This window comes from Ostrinia nubilalis, chromosome 4 (genome assembly GCF_963855985.1).
Source record: "Ostrinia nubilalis chromosome 4, ilOstNubi1.1, whole genome shotgun sequence".
Classification (NCBI taxonomy): Eukaryota; Metazoa; Arthropoda; class Insecta; order Lepidoptera; family Crambidae; genus Ostrinia; species Ostrinia nubilalis.
The window spans coordinates 5,590,162-5,608,842 of NC_087091.1; the positions used below are offsets into that span (position 1 = coordinate 5,590,162).

The window sequence follows — 18,681 nt, forward strand, 5'->3', positions numbered from 1 at the left end:
TGACGTCGACGAGTGTCGCGTATCTAAAAACTTGCAACATTTTTCCGATAATTAGTTTATCGCCGACCACATGCGTTTGCCAGATTGCCAGAACGCGAACGGCTTAATGAATGGAACGTCACATCGCGTTCATTTGTTTTTCTTTAGTCTTCTATTTTTTATTAGCACTGGTGACGTTATTGCTGTGATTTCTTTATCTCTAACGTATGCTAGTATAGTATGATGTATAAGTAACAAAGAATTGAGTCTTCATACTCTTTTCGCGCAGATTCTAGAATACTTATAGTGGGGAGGGAAAGCCAAAATTCTAAATATTTTATGTCTCTAGTAAATTAGAGAATGGCTCACAGTGAAGTATCCTTGGTAATTTTACCCAAAGTCTTCGTAGCTTAGAGCTCCCAGTTAAGAGCAGTCGTCCGGCGGTGGCAAGCGAAAGGTCGTGGGTTCGATTCCCTCCAGAGGCAATCGATTATTTCACATTAAAAAAAACTTGAGTGTAATGATGATGATGAACATGATGATGATGATGAATTTATAGGAGCTGAATGCAGCGCCGTGCAACCCTCCCGTTTGTACCCCGCAAGTCAGGAAGAGGGGCAGCGCGGTGCCGGCCCATGAACCCGACAAGTGGTCGCCGCATTCAGGTGAGATTAAACTGACGATTGAATATGAGGGCTATCGTTTTTATACTTAACAGTTGGCACCCCTGGCGATTGACAGGACCTTACTCTACAGTGGCGCCATCTTGATGAGTGCAAATGCGATAGTCCTCCTACCACTTTAGCGCTCACAAGTTGGCGCCACTGTCTTCGCTACTAGCAAGTGACAGGACCTTACTCTACAGTGGCGCTAACTGGTGAGCGCTAAAACGATAGCCCTCATTAAGAAATAGTTCATAGATCTCTCTCTATAACGCCCCTGGGATTGCGGGTGTCTATGGGCGACGGTAATCAGGTGATCCGTCTGCTCGTTTGCCTCCTATCACATAAAAAAAAATCTTATTTATCTTGCTATATCTCTAAATCTTTAATTTGATGAACCAAAAGAATCTTTGCTAACTAACCTGGCAAATCAAAAAACAATCCGTTGTTTGTCATTTGATAAAAAATACTTTTACGAATCTACTTTACTATTGTAAAGTTATGCAAGCAAGCAAGGCTAGATGACAAAATTTAAATTATTGGTCCGCCAGACAGATAGATAATTAGAAAATATTAGACTCGTATTTTTCTTTCGTAATTAAATAATGACAGTGCTACATCGAGTTGAAATGTAATTCAATAACTCGATATAATGCTGTAATGGTTCGATTATGAAAAAAATGAAAAAATACGTGTCTAATATTTTTTTATTATCTGTCTAACGGACTAAATAGAATTTCAATTTCATTACCCAGTCATCATCCCAATTGTTAAGAATTCCTAAGTTTCACAAATTTAAAAGAGAAGACAATACTTAAGGTCCTTGGGATTTCAGGGTTAAACCGCAGCGGCAGTTTCATATCACCCAGAAAGGACGCATCTGACGATTCGATGCACGAAAAGTATTTCAAATCGGTCGAGAGCACCCCGCTAACGAGGCGCAAGGTAAGTTATTACGACTAACTAGCTGCTTTCATGCTTGATCGACTCATCTCCAACTTGATGAGGCGAAATTCAATTTAATATTCCTATGTTTACTTTCTCAACACAAAAACACGTAATACCGAACGTCTAGGTACATTTACTCGTCTCTAAAACCAGCTATTATCTCTTCACCTTCAATTACTTGCAAGTTTTTGTAACTGATAGCGAACAAAAAGTTATTGCATGCTGTGTTACCGTTTAGCCAATTAATAACCCCTCAAGATGTGGGGATTAGTAGTGTTTTTGTTAGAATAACTTGCGATCAGCGGTAATCTTATACGTAAGAGTGAAACCTGTTATGATTAAATGGTACAGTTCTGATGGATTCTAGATTAATGAAATTCTTATCGAAATGGCTACGCTACACTATACTATGGCTTTTTATCGAAAGTAAAGGCTTAAAGAACTATTAATAAGATTCAATTAGAAAGATCGATATCTATAGAGCATGTAATTTTAGTCACGGTTAATTAATAGCACTTATTTCCTGCAAGTTAAACGAGTCAATTCTCATCCGGTCGAAAAAGAATCCAGTGAGATGTTTATAAGTTAGGATAAAATTAGAATACCCTCAATAGTCCAGTAGAATTAGCTTTTAAATCGGAAATAATTCCTACAAAAGATTTTATTGTTTTAATGGCTTCATTGGTTGCCCATTAAGACTCTCCTAAGTTTTCGACTTCGACGGAGTTGTGCTTAAGTGGTGGGGGCCCCCGAAAGGGGCATTTTTTCGGTTTTCCGGTTATACCGTGTAAAGGACTTACCCTATCAAAAAGTGGTCTTCATGACGGTTGAAGGGCACTTAATCCTGCATTGAATAAGACCAAATTCATATATTTTGGACAAACCGTTCTCGTGCTAAAGTTCGGCAAAGTAGAAAATATACGTATAATTAATGACCCTCTCCACGTCCAATGGTTTGTTACCCACAGGCTTCCAAGCCTTGTAAAGGGTCGCCTTAACCAGTGTAACCCTAACAAGGCTCACGAGTTTGATTCGCTTATCCTTGTTCGTCCCAGCCGTTCCTTAACTGCGGTTGCTGCACCTCTTCCTGGCACTCTCCTGAACGACTCTGTGTTACCTACTGTGGCTGCCCCTCTTCCTTGTATCCTCCTGCATGACTACGTTGCCTAGCCGTATGCCTGGTCTAAGGTTCGACGGGGGTTAAGGGGGCCCTGGGATAATACTACTTAGGGGCGCCACCTACTATATTCTTTAGCATTATCGTCTATTTTTGATTTTGATTTGACTTAGCTGGGGGCTTGAATCCACGGGGCCCCGGGCTGAATCCCAAAAAGCCATATCGTAGATCCGGCCCTGTTACCTAGTGTAGCGGGTAGTGTAGATGTGTATGACTTGGTGCCTAAAATGTTTTAGTTAAAACAGCAGTCCGCGGGCGGGTCGTCGTGCGAGTCCGCGTCGCCGCAGAGCCCGAGCAGCCCGCTTCAGAAGCCGCAGCCCCAACCTTTCTTGCAGGTATAACCACAGAATAATAATAAGTACTACGTACAGAAGTTTCACTTCGCGAAGGTATTTAAAAAATGTATGCTCTATGTCATTAACAATATGGTGTAATTTAGCCTGTCTCAAGAGTCAAGCACCATTTTGTTGACAAACGTCAGTGATCGGCACTGCGCCGAAGCTATAGGGCTGACTTCGGTAAAATGATGTGACGTGAGGTGCCAAACTGTGGAAAATGGCAGAGAAAATACATGATTTAGCATGAATTATCATGAATAATATGAACTACTTATTTACCTCTCAGTGTCTTGAGGCAACTTAAAAAAGTACATTCTGTGTTTTTATTATTATTTAGGCAGTTCAATACTGCACAGTATTTAGTACACCATTTTCTTTATTTTCTTCCATCATACACAAAATACACATGAATACGCGTGCGTGAGTCAATGTTCGCTCGTATGTGAGGCCTTGTCGAATAGTATCCTGTAGGTGGGCCATCGTGCGTGTTTTGTTTTCGGTGTAAACTCGCGGAGATGAACAGGCCTGGTATAACTACTTCTAATTTATCCTGTCATCCGCTTTGCACTGGAGGGAAGTCGAACTTTCACCAAAGCGTGCAGATCGCCACCGGCGCGATCATAAGCCAATGACAAGTCACGCGACCCATGACAGTCCGCGCGACCTATCATTTGCCTATGATCGCGCCGGCGATGGCGACCTGCACGCGTTGGTGTGGTTAAAGCATAGCTCATCAGCTAATTGTGATATTTCCGATGAGACTTTCGATTTTAAATTATTGTTTTGAATAATTCTTTTTTTTAGTTATTTTTCATTATGTGGCAACTCCATGATTTATCTTACAAAAGTCTTTCTTCTTCTTCTTTTTGATGATGTTGGCAATACACGTCGAGGTCGACTTGATTTGTGCCATTTTCAAGTATTTATGTGATTACGAGTTACAAAATGAGATCAAGTAATGATATAATGAAGGATGATAGATGATACCCCTTCCCACCCCTTGAGTCTCAGTAAAGTTGTGGTGCTTTACTGAGACCTCCTATGGACAACTTGACAGAACCAGAAGAATCACGATGCACTGTTTTGCTTCACTTGCCCACACTCATGCACGTTCACGAACACTTAATGGTTAATACACATTGCCGTGTAGTGCCGGCAGAGTAGAATACATTTGTCACCAACCCCTACTCTTCCCGCGGGTGTCGTAAGAGGCGACTTAGGGACTACACATCAAACAGAGAATGGGCAGCAGCGCTCTCTGAAAAACATCAATCTTTTAAACTGCGATCTCCAACCCGCCTGCCAAGCGTGGAGATTATGGCAAAACCCTCCACTATAGTGGAGGAGGCTCATAGTCCAACAGGGAATGTAAAGGGCTATTGATGATTACACATTAAGTCGCCCAAACACGAATTTGAGGAAATAAAACAAAACCGCTAACATGACGCTTCAGATTCCCGCCAAGAAGCCCTACAAAAGTCTTTGTCTTTGTTCATCACCTTTTGTTTTTCCTTTCAGGCGACAGCTACGCGACCTTCCTTGGTGTCGTCGATCTCGCTGGCGGCGGAGGCGGGCGGCGCGCGCATCATGCACAGCCTGGAGCGCCCGCACCAGCTGTCCAGGCACGCGCGGGAGCGCTACTCGGACAGGTGAGCCCGGACGCCGGACACTTGTGCCGGACACCGGACACTTGTGTCGGATACCAGACAGTAGACACATCTGTCGGACACCGGACACTTGTGTCGGACACCGGACACTTGTTCCGGACACCGGACACTTGTTCCGGACACCGGACACTTGTGTCGGACACCGGACACTTGTGTCGGATACTAGACAGTAGACACATCTGTCGGACACCGGACACTTGTGTCGGACACCGGACACTTGTAAGCACCTCGCCTCGGTAAATGAAGCGATTCTATTGGTTCTTTACAAACACATCCCTCGCTACGCATCCTCGCACATCTTTGATGGAAACGTAGCCTAACGGACGACGGCAACGATGAAGCCTCGCTGGCGAAGTCCGGACCGGGAGAGATCGCTATTTTAGGGCCCTATAAAACGACGCTACTATCAAAGACTAAAGAATCGTTTTTCGGGCCTCAACAAAGTGAGAATCGCTGAAGCAGTCTTTTGAAGCACAAAATAAATTGGGGAATTTTTCATAACAGCACGGCAACACTTTAAATGACACGAGATTTTTTGTATATCGTATACGCAACGTAACAAAAAAACATGTGTTAACCGTTAATTCTCAAGTACCTATTCTTTCCTTTCACCAGGCATTTAGATAAGGACCGACTAGCCGAATTGGAGCGCATGGACCGATACCCTGAGAAGCAAGCGGTGTACAGCGTGGATAAGCCCTTCCGCCAAACTAGCTTGGATTTACGGCACAACGCGTCGTCCAACTGGCACCCGCCTAGGGAATTTACTAGGTAGGTAACCATAGCTGATAGACAAACACAAAACTTTAGAAAGAAAGAGAGAGAGAGTGAGGGATATCGACACCTACTTTTTAGAAAATAGTTACTACATACGGGTGGTCTACATCGTTCGTTCGTTCGTTTCAGCCAAATGACGTCCACTGCTGGACAAAGGCCTCCCCCAAGGTTTTCCACAATGTACGGTCCTGCGCTGCCCGCATCCAGGCTCTTCCCGCGACCTTTACCAGATCGTCGGTCCACCTAGTAGGAGGCCTGCCCACGCTACGTCTTCCAGCCCGTGGTCGCCACTCGAGAACTTTCCTGCCCCAACGGCCATCGTCTCTACGAGCTATGTGCCCCGGCTACTGCCACTTGATTTTAGCAATTCTGCGAGCTATGTCGGTTACTTTGGTTCTCCTGCGGATCTCCTCATTTCTGATTCTACATCAATTCAAACCAAATGGGATATACGATACTGCTTGAGCGGGGACGAAAGCTTCAGGGTCTCTTTACAAATTTTAAGTAATACCAAATTATTCCCCTATTTAAAGTCATTGATTAAAGATCTGCATATCATTTTACATAAGAGCGCTCAAAACTAAATTTCATCTCAGTTAAAGATTTTGTGACGTATTTGTCTAAGTGCTGAAATAATCATGAGCCCCAATGTATATTCTATACTCGAGTTTTGAGCGTCGTTTTGTAATACGGACCTTAGAGACTCGTAGAAGCGTATAGTTACTTCCCGTTGTTCTATGACTCAAATAAAAAGACAAGGGTCTTATCGCTACATTTATGAATTAGTTACATTATGTACTGATTTGACTGCTTGACAGCCGAAACGTTGAAATGGAACGCAAAAGTTTAAAATCTTATACTAATTGACACATTTTGCACCAAGAACCGCTCATCTGACGTCTCTCTTACCACCCTTACGTGACAGAAGGCAGCAAGCGGAGCCCGAACGCTACACGTCCAGTAAGACGTCACTATCGTCCGGCAGCAGCAAGCACCGGACGCCGCCGCACGAGCCTCACCACAACTTCATGCGGCTGTCCTCCGCCAACGAGCAGGACAGCGTCGCGGCCGGTGAGTGTCCCTCGTCCCTGTGACAGGAGGCAGCAAGCGGAGCCCGAGCGCTACACGTCCAGTAAACGGAACGCGAACGCTACAAGTCTAGCAAGATAGCACAGCTTAGGACGCCGCCGCACGAGCCGCACCACAACTTCATGCGGCTGTCCTCCGCCAACGAGCAGGACAGCGTCGCGGCCGGTGAGTGTCCCTCGTCTCTGTGACAGGCAGCGAGCGGAGTCCGACGCTACACGTCCAGTAAACGGAACCCGAACGCTACACGTCTAGCAAGATAGCACAGCTTAGGACGCCGCCGCACGAGCCGCACCACAACTTCATGCGGCTGTCCTCCGCCAACGAGCAGGACAGCGTCGCGGCCGGTGAGTGTCCCTCGTCTCTGTGACAGGCAGCGAGCGGAGTCCGACGCTACACGTCCAGTAAACGGAACCCGAACGCTACACGTCTAGCAAGATAGCACAGCTTAGGACGCCGCCGCACGAGCCGCACCACAACTTCATGCGACTGTCCTCCGCCAACGAGCAGGACAGCGTCGCGGCCGGTGAGTGTCCCTCGTCTCTGTGACAGGCAGCGAGCGGAGTCCGACGCTACACGTCCAGTAAACGGAACCCGAACGCTACACGTCTAGCAAGATAGCACAGCTTAGGACGCCGCCGCACGAGCCGCACCACAACTTCATGCGGCTGTCCGCCACCAACGAGCAGGACAGCGTCGCGGCCGGTGAGTGTCCCTCGTCCTTGTGACAGGAGGCAGCGGGAGCCCGACGCTACACGTCCAGTAAACGGAACGCGAACGCTACACGTCTAGCAAGATAGCACAGCTTAGGACGCCGCCGCACGAGCCGCACCACAACTTCATGCGGCTGTCCTCCGCCAACGAGCAGGACAGCGTCGCGGCCGGTGAGTGTCCCTCGTCCCTGTGACAGGAGGCAACGGGAGCCCGACGCTACACGTCCAGTAAACAGAACCGGAACGCTACAAGTCTAGCAAGATAGCACAGCTTAGGACGCCGCCGCACGAGCCGCACCACAACTTCATGCGGCTGTCCTCCGCCAACGAGCAGGACAGCGTCGCGGCCGGTGAGTGTCCCTCGTCCTTGTGACAGGAGGCCACGGAGCCCGACGCTACACGTCCAGTAAACGGAACCCGAACGCTACACGTCTAGCATGATAGCACAGCTTAGGACGCCGCCGCACGAGCCGCACCACAACTTCATGCGGCTGTCCTCCGCCAACGAGCAGGACAGCGTCGCGGCCGGTGAGTGTCCCTCGTCCCTGTGACAGGAGGCAACGGGAGCCCGACGCTACACGTCCAGTAAACGGAACGCGAACGCTACACGTTTAGCCAGACGACATCATTATTTCCGCCAAAAGACCTCTACTGGGACAAAGAACTCCCCCATGGATTTCCACAATGACCGGTCCTGCGATGCCCTCATCCAGATGCTTCCCGCGATTTTTACGAGATCTTTGGGTCAGTGAGTGAGAGGCAGAGGGACACATTACGTTGACTACCGTACTTGGGAACTGTTCTGCCCCAACTGCCATCAGTTCTACGAGCTTTATGCACGACTCCAATGAGGGCTATCGTTTTAGCGCTCACCAGTTAGCGCCACTGTAGAGTAAGGTCCTGTCACTTGCTAGTAGCGAAGACAGTGGCACCAACTGGTGAGCGCGAAAGTGGTAGGAGGACTATCGCATTTGCACTCATCAAGATGGCGCCACTGTAGAGTAAGGTCCTGTCAATCGCCAGGGGTGCCAACTGTTAAGTATAAAAACGATAGCCCTCATTGGTCCACTATTTTTTTATAAATAAAAATTCGCCTTTTTATTCTATTTATATTAAGCGTAATTTTACAGTACCTCATTTGCTTTTTTCGGGTTCAATCAAATAACTAAACCTTTTGTTGCGACAGTTAACTACAAGATGAAATGCGTGAATTTGGAGCCGCCGCTTACGGAGCCCAACGTTCAGAAGCACAATCAGAGACTAGACAGGACTTCCACTCCCAAGGACCGCACCAAGTCGAGACGTGAGTATTATACATAATGTTTGTATAGTAATTATGTTTTGTCAGTAAACCATCAAGACTCACGATTTATTGAAAATAATTAATGGGGCTTTTTCAAGTTCTTTCTTGATAATAAAATTATACAGATCTCTAGACACAACACATCCTTCTTTGGATCAGTCAATTCATTGCATCAACTACGTACATATATGCATGCTAGGATACTCATCATTTTTTTCATCATTTCAGCCATAGGACGTCCACTGCTGAACATAGGCCTCCCCCAATGCTTTCCATGTTGATCGATTGGCAGCGGTCTGCGTCCAGCGCTTCCCTGCTACCTTTACGATGTCGTCGGTCCACCTTGTAGGTGGATGTCCCACGCTGCGTTTTCCGGTACGCGGCCTCCATTCCAGAACCTTTCTGCCCCATCGGCCGTCAGTTCTGCGTACTATGTGCCCTGCCCATTGCCACTTCAGCTTGCTAATCCGTCGGGCTATGTCAGCGACTTTGGTTCGTTTACGGATCTCCTCATTTCTGATTCGATCTCGCAAAGATACACCAAGCATAGCCCTCTCCATAGCACGCTGTGCAACTTTGAGCTTCTGTATAAGGCCTATAGTGAGAGGCCACGTTTCCGAGCCATAAGTTATCACTGGTAACACACATTGGTTATACACTCTAGTCTTCAGGCATTGAGGTATTTTGGACGAAAAGATGTTGCGTAGTTTCCCGAACGCTGCCCAGCCGAGTTGGATTCGACGATTGACCTCCTTCTCGAAATTGGACCTACCTAGCTGGATCGCTAGGATTAGGATAGGATTGCTAGGATACTATTCTTCTTTAAAACATATCGAAAAATTGTATTGTGTCTTCGTTTTCAGCAACGTGTTTATTGTGTTAGTTCATTGCGTGCTTAGTTACCCAATTTTATTGCACGAAAGATTAGACAGCAAAAATAATAAAAAAAGTCCAATTAATATAGGTGTTTTGTTCTTCCGGTAAACAAACAGTGTATAATGTACAAGTATGATGCTGGCGGCATTTCATAAACATGACATCAACAACGCTCATTTATAAAAGATATAAAGTTTCACATGCAAACAATGGGTGTTGTGCCATATTATCTTATTAGTCAACTCTTTACATACGCGGGTGTGTCATCTTTCCATTATCTTTTGGGCGAAATCCAGATAAAATTATCTCACCTAGTGTTAGCTTTTAATATTTTTGACTTTAACTTTTTACACGCTTAAAATATTTTCAATAATCGGCAGTGCAATCATTGCAGTGTGTGGGCATTCTTGTACCTCATAAAAGTTTGTATATGGGAAGTGCATAAATTATCAATTGCTTAGCATACAGTTACCGCTTTATTTTTACAGTTAGGTGTCCAAACCGGGGTCGGTTTATTGATGCTTGTGCGGTGTTAATGTTATTGCACGATTGTCCGCCATGGATTTCTGTTACAAGAAGCTGATATCTGCGTACTTTAGTGCGAAATCAAGCCACCCGGTTAAGTGGAGTCCCAGTGGGTTAGCCGCGTTTTACAACCACTTGCACCGGTATAAGATATTTGGTTAGTGTATTGAGTTGTTTTTAGGTTATGAAAGTGCCAGCCTGATTACTGTGTCTATTGTGCTATGTTACATACAATTGTTTTAGTGTAAACAAGTAAACACTGTAAGGATTTGTGAATAGAGTAATAAATGTGACAGTTTGTTTTGTTGTGATGTCAGTGTCAGTGACGTTTAGTATGGAAATGTCGCTTTAAAACAGTTAAACTAGGGTGTAACTTTTAATTAATCCTTCAAGCTCCGCGAATCTAGACACAATCAATTGTTACGCGGTAGCCGGCTACCGTTTGGAGGCTGAGAGGTTAATAAAGGGGTTAGTGTTTACGATATATGAAGGTAGTTTTCCACTAGAGCGTAGCATAGTGGAGCTGTGCGGATTTTCTTTCTGAGAGGTCTTCTCTTTCCTGCTCCGCTCTCACGCGCAGTGCGTTGTATTGTTTGGAAACACCTCACAAACAGTACTTGATTGAAACTTGTTAATAAGAAAATCCTATTAGTTGCTTATAACACGTTTCGTCTCCTCTCTCGCCGCGTCTCTGCCTTGATTTAAAACTGATCAGAAACAAGGCGATTTTTTGAAGTTCTTGCAGTTAGCAAAACCATTTTGTTACCATGTTTCTGAGCAAATAAATGATTTATTTAAAATCTAAAACCATCTTGTATCCTTTGCAGGTCACAAAAAGCCGGTGGAGATGGAAGACCCGGCGGTGGACGGCGAGGAAGACGACGAGGACGGTGGCGGCTCGCCACTCTACTGCAACTGGGACCTGCGCGGTATGCAGCACTTGCTGCCTCTACAGGACTATATCATACAGCAGGCCAAGCTGTCCAGTAAGGCTTAATTTTTTAAATATATATAAATTTGTCCGAAATATAATTATGCAAATGCGTAAATGTTGTATGGATTGAAGTATTCGGTCCCTACAACATCTTTGTAACATTATAAAATGCATGAAAAAAAAGCGAAAGGTCGGGATTGTGGTCGGGGGGTCGCCAAATATTTTTTCATACTAGGGGGGGTCGTGTCACGAAAAAGGTTAAAAAACACTGTATTAGAGGATAGATATAGATACAACAAGGGCCTTATTACAAAAAGTTATGCCCCTTTCACTATCAATCCCCAATTTTTAAGTGACCCCTATGATAACACAAGAATTTTCTTTTCATAAGGGTCACCTAAAAATTAGGGATTGATGGTGAAAACGAGCATTAGACACCTTGTTTAAAGAGACATTTAGTATAGAAATGTCATTTTAAACAAGAGTTCAACGTGATTTTTTTTAATAAGACCAAGAGTTTCTACAGATAACAAACAGATACATAATTTTATGTAACGAAGACTGTATCTATACTATTCAAAAAGTGGATTTGGCGAAAAATGATTGCAAAGGCAGGTTGTAAGACAGTGACCCTAATAAAAGTTATTTAAAAAAATGACGATTAGTACAACGAAGCCTCCTGAATGAAAAGCTCGTGAGCATTTTCTTAAGATCAAATCCAATTCTTCCACCAGGTCGTAGTCGATACGGCGGCGAATCGGGCTCAGACAACGAATCCGGCTCCTCTCGGTCTCGCTCCGGGTCCGAATCTCGCTCGTTATCCGGACACGAGCCGGACAACGAGTCCTCGGACGGCGGCGCCCGGACGCCGGACGACGACGACGGCTCCGGAGTATACTTGCCACATTCGTACGCGCATCGGCCGGCTGACGTGGAGTATATGAACCATGGAGTCTCGTACTATAACACGTTCGTTGGATTCGATCGGCAGCCCTCGCCTGGGATACATAGAGTGAGTTATTTTGACATTAAAAGATGTAGCATCGATGTAAAACCTGCAGTTTCATATCCACTTCTACTGTCCTCTCATTATTCATCATATGTACTACTCGTATATTTCATGCGACCGTTAATGGTGTATTCTTTTTGTATTTTTCGTTAATTATTGTACGAGTAATCGTTCATCATTCACGAATGGTGAATCTGCATACTATTTTTCACCGTTTTTTTTTGCAAAAGCCACATTCAGCTCATCTTTGCGACTCGGACTAAAGAAAGAAAGATTTTTTTAAAATCCAAAACATAAAATAACTACATAAAGTAGCTACTTGTACATTTTGTGAACATAAACGTCATCCGCTCAGCATTGTGTCCTGCTCTGAGGTAGACCCCAGAACAGGACGCAATCTCCGGTCTACAATCTCATTTTACTTGTAAGAACCATTTGACCACAAAATGATGTGCGGAGTACATCTCGCATGCATCAGAATGCATTTTGAACTTTGTCTATATCAACTTACGGGTCAAAATCAATTGATGACACTTTCTTATCCTGTTTTATCCCACCAGACGTCATCTCTCGGCGGCGGCGCAAGCGCCAGCGCGACAGCCGGCGCGAGCGCAGCGGCAGGAGCGACAGCGGGCGCGGGAGCGGCAGCGGCAGCGGGAGCGTTGTACAGTCCAGTGCGGTCTCATGCGCACGCGCACTTTGTCAGGCCTCCCCCAGAACAAGATATAGAGATATTTGCCAAGGACAACCTCAACTTCAATAAGGGAATCTTTAGGAGAAAGGTCGGTGAATTGAATTGATCGGACCAACTTTAGTACTATCTTTATTATGGATATGCTGGCACCAGCTTGTCAGCCGGCGCGAGCGCAGCGGCGAGAGCGACAGCGGGCGCGGGAGCGACAGCGGCAGCGGGAGCGTTATACCAGAGTAAATACAAATGAGTAGGTCATCTTCATAGAAACGCACTGAGCGCGGTTTGTATGTGAGCGCGCCAATACTCGTATGCGGCGCGCACGCACACACTGACAAAATTCGGCGCAACCACGACTGGCTCCCCGCTAGCTAATCCCCGCTAAATTTTGTCAGTGTGTGCGTGCGCGCCGCATACGTGTTGGCGCGCTCACATACAAACCGCGCACGTGCGTTTCTATGAAGATGACCTTCTCGTTTGTATTTACTCTGGTTATACAGTCCAGTGCGGTCGCACGCGCATGCGCACTTCGTCAGGCCCCCTCCGGAACAAGATATAGAGATCTTTGCCAAGGACAACCTGAATTTCAATAAGGGGATCTTTAGGAGAAAGGTTAGTTAACTTTTCATGATAAGACGGACTTAAATACTAATATTATGCTGACGCCAGCGCGTTAATGGGAGTGGGCGCGCTATACAGTCCAGTGTGGTCCTATGCCCATGCGCAATTCGTCAGGCTTCCTCCAGAACAGGACATAGAGATATTCGCCAAGGATAATCTGATCTTCAATAAGGGGATCTTTAGGAGAAAGGTCAGTGTTTTCGTTATGATGGGATAGACTTAATGCTAATATTGTTGTGGATATACTGACGCGAGCGTAGCGGGGGTGACCGCGGGGGCAGGGGCGGCAGCGGGAGCGTTGTACAGCCCAGTGCGGTCTCAAGCCCATGCGCACTTTGTCAGGCCTCCCCCAGAACAAGATATAGAGATATTTGCCAAGGACAACCTCAACTTCAATAAGGGAATCTTTAGGAGAAAGGTCGGTGAATTGAATTGATCGGACCAACTTTAGTACTAGCTTTATTGTGGATATGCTGGCACCAGCTTGTCAGCCGGCGCGAGCGCAGCGGCGGGAACGACAGCGGGTGCGGGAGCGGCAGCGGCAGCGGGAGCGTTATACCAGAGTAAATACAAATGAGTAGGTCATCTTCATAGAAACGCACTGAGCGCGGTTTGTATGTGAGCGCGCCAATACTCGTATGAGGCGCGCACGCACACACTGACAAAATTCGGCGCAACCACGACTGGCTCCCCGCTACACAGTGTGTTATGGGACTGTATAAACGGACATTCTCATTGATTTGATGAAACGTATAGAGCTCAGTTATACAAACATGATAGTAAAACTCCCGTTTGAAAATTCCACGTAGTTTTCGCGGTATAAAAATTCAAAGTTACCTATTTTTTTACTTCAAAATTATGCAAAAATATTCTCACTCGTTAACTAATAACATTTAATTCAGAATTGTTACAATACTTCATAGAGATCTTAAAACTACACGTAATAAGCGTATTAAGTGCTTCGTAAACGCATTCAGTTAATTAGGAAAAATGATTTTAGTGATTTTTGTTTTTATTTTTTTTCTCAATTATATCTTAATATATGCAAACATTTTTAAGTGCAAGATATAGTCTAATATTTAGTCTAATTGCATAAAAAAAATCAACTTTAAATTCCGTGATATATTTGAGGAAAATCAAATTGAAAATATGCGCAATATAGAATTGTAAATTTCCCATCACTTTTTAATAGCAATATTTCTTTTGGATGTTTAAATATCATCAGCTCGATTGTACCAAATTATTGTATTGACATTTGATTTACATAGGTTTCAAATCGATGAGAAAATTATTAAAGGTAGGATAAATTTCGACTTCCTAGATTAGTTTACATACTTTTTTAGTTAGTTACTTACATACAACTTAAGTTAATATAAGAGTGTTAAAAAAGAAAAATAACTCGACTTGAGAACCTCCTCCTTTTTTTGAAGTCGGTTAAAAACAATGTGAATGTGACTTTTTAGAACCTTCAACACTATGCACATAACAGGCGGGATTTGAAACTTTTTAGACATGAATTATTCCTTCCAAAATTGTCGACCCTAGACTCGTAAAAATTTTATTAAGACGTTTTATGTTTTTTCTCAAATATATCACGGAGTTTAAAGCTGATTTTATTAATACAATTAGATTAAATATCAGACTATATCTTGCAATTCAAAATGTTTGCATATATTAAGGTATAATTGAGAAAAAAAATAAAAACAAAAATCACAAAAATCATTTTTCCTAATTAACTGAATGCGTTTACGAAGCACTTAATACGCTTATTACGTGTAGTTTTAAGAGCTCTATGAAGTATTGTAACAATTCTGAATTAAATGTTATTAGTTAACGAGTGAGAATATTTTTGCATAATTTTGAAGTAAAAAAATAGGTAACTTTGAATTTTTATAACGCGAAAACTACGTGGAATTTTCAAACGGGAGTTTTACTATCATGTTTGTATAACTGAGCTCTATACGTTTCATCAAATCAATGAGAATGTCCGTTTATACAGTCCCATAACACACTGTGCGCTAGCTAATCCCCGCTAAATTTTGTCAGTGTGTGCGTGCGCGCCGCATACGTGTTGGCGCGCTCACATACAAACCGCGCACGTGCGTTTCTATGAAGATGACCTACTCGTTTGTATTTACTCTGGTTATACAGTCCAGTGCGGTCGCACGCGCATGCGCACTTCGTCAGGCCTCCCCCAGAACAAGACATAGAGATCTTCGCCAAGGATAACCTGAATTTCAATAAGGGGATCTTTAGGAGAAAGGTTAGTACATTTCTTATGATGGGACATGCTTCAAAACTTACATTAATGTGGATCGTGATAATACGAGGGCGGCACTAAAAATTTCGGGAATCAAGGAAGTGAAACAACATTACTATTTAAAAATGTATTTATTGCTTTTTAAAGTATTCTCCGCGAAATTTGACACATTTTTCCATACACGAAACCAATCATTGAAGCAACCATTGCATTCGGAAGTTTGGGTCTCCAAAATGGCCGTTTTGTAGGCTTCCACAGCTTCTTCAGGTGATGAAAATCTCTGACCACGCAATTTATTCTTTATTTTAGGGAAAGTATAGAAATCATTAGGGCTTAGGTCGGGGCTGTACGGCGGATGGACTAATAATTCTATGTTTTCTTGCTCTAAAAACTCTTTTGTTCAGTGCGCGGTGCGAGAACTCGCATTGTCGTGATGGAGGATGATGCGGCGGTTGCAGTTCTCTTTACGGAGTTCAGAAACGACCTGTGGCAAACAAATGCTAGCATACTAATCTGCATTAACCGTTCTTTGTCCCCCAAGAGGAATAGTCGCAACATGGCCGGTTTTGGAGACAAACGTGGCCACCATTTTTTTTGCAACACTCCGTGAACGAACAATTTTTGTTGGCTTTAATTCATTTTCGAACACCCAAACTCGTGACTGGTTTTTTGTTTCGGGTTCGTACGCGTATATCCATGATTCGTCACCTGATACGATGTTGTATACAGCATTTGAGGATCCTGCATGTAATCTCCCGAGAGTTCTGACGCACCAAGTAACGCGAGCCGCTTTTTGCTCTTCACAGAGCGAATGCGGTATCCATCGGGTAAACAACTTTTTTACACCTCATTGTTCATGCAAGATTATTTGTATTTGACTCATGCCAATGTCTAAAGTTGCCTGAATTTCCCGGTATATCACATGTCGATCTTCTTCAATCAGCTTACGCACAGCATCGACGTTTTCTTAGGTGACTGCAGTTTTTGGACGACCTTGACGGGGATCATCACTGAGCTTGACACGTCCACGTTGAAATTCAGGAAACCAGCGATAAATTGTGGTTTTGGATGGGGCTTCATTACCAAATGCAGAAATCATCCGGTCAACACACTGTTTTTGTGTTAAACCACTTCAAAAGTCATAATAAATCATCGCTCTTGAATTTTCTCGAGTCAATTCCATTTTCTCAACGACTAAACAAGTTTGACAAGACCTTGTGATACGACCGAGAATCTTTTTTGAAATAAATAAATGGTATACGATTTTTAAAACCCTGGAGTTTGCAATTAAATAGATTTTAATATGACTGGAACAGTGGAAATATTCCATTCCCGATACTTTTAGTGCAGCCCTCGTACATAATGTACTGAGTAAGGTCCTATTAAAATAGGCATCGCGATTGCGACAGTGTGGCAATGATAAATTTCTGGATGGCTCGAAAAAAAAGTTTCTTTGTTGGAGTACATCGTGAAATGACACTACGATTTTTGAACCTATTGAGTAGCTGTTGATAATGTTGTTGCCGCGTTTTCTTCGCGCGGCTCTGCAGTAAATTTTGATGGCGTCTTAACTTCTAAGTGCTGTATGTGAACAGCGCCATCTATTAATACTTAGGCTTGTCCTTTCTTTATAGATTATCTTACAAAATAGTGACTTTAAATCATTCATATACTTAAACCATCTCTTTGTTCCAGGCTTCAGTCCGAGATATGCTATCGTGGACCTCGTCATCGATAAGTGCACCAATGGTCGGCGCCGACTGGGACAAGGCGCACAAAAAGGCTGCGATAGACTTGTTCCGACTCGTCCAGATATACATGGGCGACAGAAAAGCCCGCCCCGGGATGACCTTGAACTCCGTAGCACAGGACATCTTGCACGCGACGTTTGCTAATGAGAAGTAAGTTCGTTAAAAGGCTGCGATAGACTTGTTCCGACTCGTCCAGATATACATGGCCGACAGGAAAGCTCCCCCGGGAATGATCTTGAACTCAGTGGCACAGGACATCTTGCACGCGACGTTTTCTAATGAGAAGTAAGTTCGTTAAAAGGCTGCGATAGACTTGTTCCCACTCGTCCAGATATACATGGGCGACAGAAAAGCCCGCCCCGGGATGACCTTGAACTCCGTAGCACAGGACATCTTGCACGCGACGTTTGCTAATGAGAAGTAAGTTCGTTAAAAGGCTGCGATAGACTTGTTCCGACTCGTCCAGATATACATGGCCGACAGGAAAGCTCCCCCGGGAATGATCTTGAACTCAGTGGCACAGGACATCTTGCACGCGACGTTTTCTAATGAGAAGTAAGTTCGTTAAAAGGCTGCGATAGACTTGTTCCCACTCGTCCAGATATACATGGGCGACAGAAAAGCCCGCCCCGGGATGACCTTGAACTCCGTAGCACAGGACATCTTGCACGCGACGTTTGCTAATGAGAAGTAAGTTCGTTAAAAGGCTGCGATAGACTTGTTCCGACTCGTCCAGATATACATGGCCGACAGGAAAGCTCCCCCGGGAATGATCTTGAACTCAGTGGCACAGGACATCTTGCACGCGACGTTTTCTAATGAGAAGTAAGTTCGTTAAAAGGCTGCGATAGACTTGTTCCCACTCGTCCAGATATACATGGGCGACAGAAAAGCCCGCCCCGGGATGACCTTGAACTCCGTAGCTCAGGACATCTTGCACGCGACGTTTGCTAATGAGAAGTAAGTTCGTTAAAAGGCTGCGATAGACTTGTTCCGACTCGTCCAGATATACATGGCCGACAGGAAAGCTCCCCCGGGAATGATCTTGAACTCAGTGGCACAGGACATCTTGCACGCGACGTTTTCTAATGAGAAGTAAGTTCGTTAAAAGGCTGCGATAGACTTGTTCCCACTCGTCCAGATATACATGGGCGACAGAAAAGCCCGCCCCGGGATGACCTTGAACTCCGTAGCTCAGGACATCTTGCACGCGACGTTTGCTAATGAGAAGTAAGTTCGTTAAAAGGCTGCGATCGACTTGTTCCTACTCGTCCAGATATACATGGCCGACAGGAAAGCTCCCCCGGGAATGATCTTGAACTCCGTAGCACAAGACATCTTGCACGCGACGTTCGCAAATGAGA

At 44.5% G+C, this 18,681-nt stretch overlaps 1 protein-coding gene across 1 annotated transcript in view; it reads left to right on the top strand.

Annotated features, from left to right (window-relative positions):
• Positions 1-18,681, top strand: part of LOC135071348 (uncharacterized) — a 30,200-nt gene that overhangs the window by 4,084 nt on the left and 7,435 nt on the right. Inside the window, exons 7-26 of the mRNA XM_063965138.1 lie at positions 539-644; positions 1,477-1,586; positions 3,003-3,101; positions 4,623-4,753; positions 5,387-5,542; positions 6,432-6,619; positions 6,719-6,821; positions 6,890-7,000; positions 7,069-7,179; positions 7,248-7,358; positions 7,427-7,518; positions 7,584-7,697; positions 7,792-7,875; positions 8,534-8,650; positions 10,879-11,037; positions 11,720-11,997; positions 12,555-12,776; positions 12,842-12,921; positions 13,562-13,724; positions 17,262-17,467. Of these exons, the coding sequence (XP_063821208.1) occupies positions 539-644; positions 1,477-1,586; positions 3,003-3,101; positions 4,623-4,753; positions 5,387-5,542; positions 6,432-6,619; positions 6,719-6,821; positions 6,890-7,000; positions 7,069-7,179; positions 7,248-7,358; positions 7,427-7,518; positions 7,584-7,697; positions 7,792-7,875; positions 8,534-8,650; positions 10,879-11,037; positions 11,720-11,997; positions 12,555-12,776; positions 12,842-12,921; positions 13,562-13,724; positions 17,262-17,467 (2,741 nt within the window). The remainder of the gene's footprint in view (positions 1-538; positions 645-1,476; positions 1,587-3,002; positions 3,102-4,622; positions 4,754-5,386; positions 5,543-6,431; positions 6,620-6,718; positions 6,822-6,889; positions 7,001-7,068; positions 7,180-7,247; positions 7,359-7,426; positions 7,519-7,583; positions 7,698-7,791; positions 7,876-8,533; positions 8,651-10,878; positions 11,038-11,719; positions 11,998-12,554; positions 12,777-12,841; positions 12,922-13,561; positions 13,725-17,261; positions 17,468-18,681) is intronic.